The following is a 2,529-nucleotide window of genomic DNA, read 5'->3' on the forward strand; positions in this document are numbered from 1 at the left end:
AACAACAGATGAAAATTAGGTATTTGTACTGTTGGCACATACTAATAGTGTTAGTGAGAACTGTGTTATCTACAGTGAATATTTTAATAGCCCCCATGATTCTTAATATAGGAAAGTAGTTAATTATCAATTGAAATTCAATAAACTACATACAATTCATGAAATCTATTCTTTCATTTTTCAGAAGTCCTTCCAAGACTGAAGAAGCAGCTGAATTATTTGTCAGGGCTGCAAATGCATTCAAGATGGCCAAAAACTGGGCTTGTAAGTTATGATGTTATGTCTATCAATTGCATTACCCTTATACTTATCACAATATTTTGACAAAGTATATAAAGATAGAAATTATGGTTTAGTATAAAATGCTAGAAGCCATATGATAGAAATAAACATTTTTCTACAGATCTCTGAAGTTGAACATTGTCAGGCTTGGTTAAAACCTGTATAGTGACCATTTTTCTATCTAAGCACCATCTAGATCCAATATTATTTGAGAAAATTGAACTGGGGTTTGTGAGTAGCTCAAATCCCCTATTCAACGACATCTGAAAGTTAATGAAGTCACTTTCTAGGAAATGACCCATATCAAACATGTTTAGTTATACTTCAGTTTGATTTTAGTCCATATAATACACTGTAATATATTGTTTCAAGGTAGTATTTAGTTGTATTAAGTGCAGTGTGTGTGTATGTGTGATGTGAACATTTCTGTCTTAATTTTTTCTCTGTTTTGATATGAAATTTGTAATCTTCATTTTCAAAATGTTAGGGAGTCAATCAAGGTAAACTTTGGCTCCATTGAAGTTGAGAAGGTACCTTGACTAAAAAGAAAAAAACAAAACAAAACACTCCCCCTTCTTTGATTGGTTTGACAATTTCTCTGAGGTCTCTGATTAAGTAGTCTATAGTACAAATTATATAATTGGACATGCAACTCAAAGAAGTGAACATACTTGGAATGTTAGCAAAATGTACCTTTGGGCTTTGAGGCTATAATCATTCTAGATTTTAGAGCAAGGCATTCTAAGTCAGAAATTCTTTGCATTTTTTTCGGTATTTAGTAGTTACAGATAATTCAAAACCAGTTAATTATTGGCACTCTTGACCTTCTGTATATCTATTCTTTTTACTTTACTGTTTTATAGCTGCTGGACAATGTTTTTGTAGAGCAGCCCAGCTTCAGATTAGTCTTCAAAGTCGACATGAAGCTGCATCACATTATGTTGATGCAGGGAATGCTTACAAGAAAGCTGATCCAAATGGTAAGAGTTGACTGTTTTTTTTTCTTTTATCATCTTCCCTCAGGTTTACCATCCTAGAGCATCTGGTTGTAAAGCAATGATTCAATAATATATTCATCTAACCCATGATAGCATGGAATTATTATATTAGCTTACAGCTGTTTCTGCTATAAGATGCAGTGGACTCATTGTTGAAAGTTTCTGAGTAACATTTCATGTTTGAGGTTCTGATGAAGCTATAAAGTATTATTACTCAGTCACTCAAATATGAGTACATCACCTCTTATGGTGGAAACAGCTGTAAGCTAATCATTTATTCCTTTGTCATCTCTTTTTTCTTTTTATCACTTTGTACTCGACTAATGCTTTCTTCGGAAGCATATGTATATTGAATTCTACACCAGGTTATTAGTATCGTAATACCTAAGTGAAATAAATATATACACACATGCATGTTCTTCTCAATGTTTCTTGAAGTAAGTTGCAAATAATTTCTTTTATACTTTCATCCATTTCTAATGTCAATGTCACTTTAAAAACAATTTTATTTCTTTATTTTAATTGTGCAGAAGCTATCAACAGTCTCTTGAAAGCTGTTGAAATTTACACAGATATGGTGAGTATTACTTAAACTTCTTGAATTCTTCTTCATAATTCCTTGAAACTGCTTTCTCCCTTCAGCAGTCTTTAAATCTTTACATACAGTTTTATTTGTCATGGAAAATGCATTGCATTTAAAATTAATTTTAAACTGCTATATGCTGTCTTGTTTGAAAATTACTGTAGGTCTGCTTTCTCTAAAAGCCTTTTATGTTGCCAAAGGTCATTATGAATCTCTGAAGAAATTGAATGTATTTTTTAGACACCTTTTGATTAATGTGTTAATCATGGCACTAGGAATGAAGAGGAATCAAAACTCCTGGAGTTCTGTGATGCAAAATTTCTATCTTTATATACTTTGTCAAAATATTGTGATAAGTATAAGGGTAATGCAATTGATGGACATAACATCATAACTTACAAGCCCAGTTTTTGGCCATCTTGAATGCATTTGCAGCCCTGACAAATAATTCAGCTGCTTCTTCAGTCTTGGAAGGACTTCTGAAAAATGAAAGAATAGATTTCATGAATTGTATGTAGTTTATTGAATTTCAAATTGATAATTAACTGCTTTCCCATATTAAGAATCATGGGGGCTATTAAAATATTCACTGTAGATAACACAGTTCTCACTAACACTATTAGTATGTGCCAACAGTACAAATACCTAATTTTCATCTGTTGTTGT

General features: G+C 31.9%; 1 protein-coding gene across 1 annotated transcript in view; it reads left to right on the forward strand.

Moving 5' to 3' along the window:
• LOC106880014 (alpha-soluble NSF attachment protein) overlaps nucleotides 1-2,529 on the forward strand; it is an 18,718-nt gene that overhangs the window by 9,190 nt on the left and 6,999 nt on the right. The window contains exons 2-4 of the mRNA XM_052971636.1: nucleotides 185-264; nucleotides 1,146-1,262; nucleotides 1,811-1,857. Coding sequence (XP_052827596.1) covers nucleotides 185-264; nucleotides 1,146-1,262; nucleotides 1,811-1,857 — 244 coding nt within the window. The remainder of the gene's footprint in view (nucleotides 1-184; nucleotides 265-1,145; nucleotides 1,263-1,810; nucleotides 1,858-2,529) is intronic.

The sequence above is a fragment of the Octopus bimaculoides genome, chromosome 11 (genome assembly GCF_001194135.2).
Source record: "Octopus bimaculoides isolate UCB-OBI-ISO-001 chromosome 11, ASM119413v2, whole genome shotgun sequence".
NCBI lineage: Eukaryota > Metazoa > Mollusca > Cephalopoda > Octopoda > Octopodidae > Octopus > Octopus bimaculoides.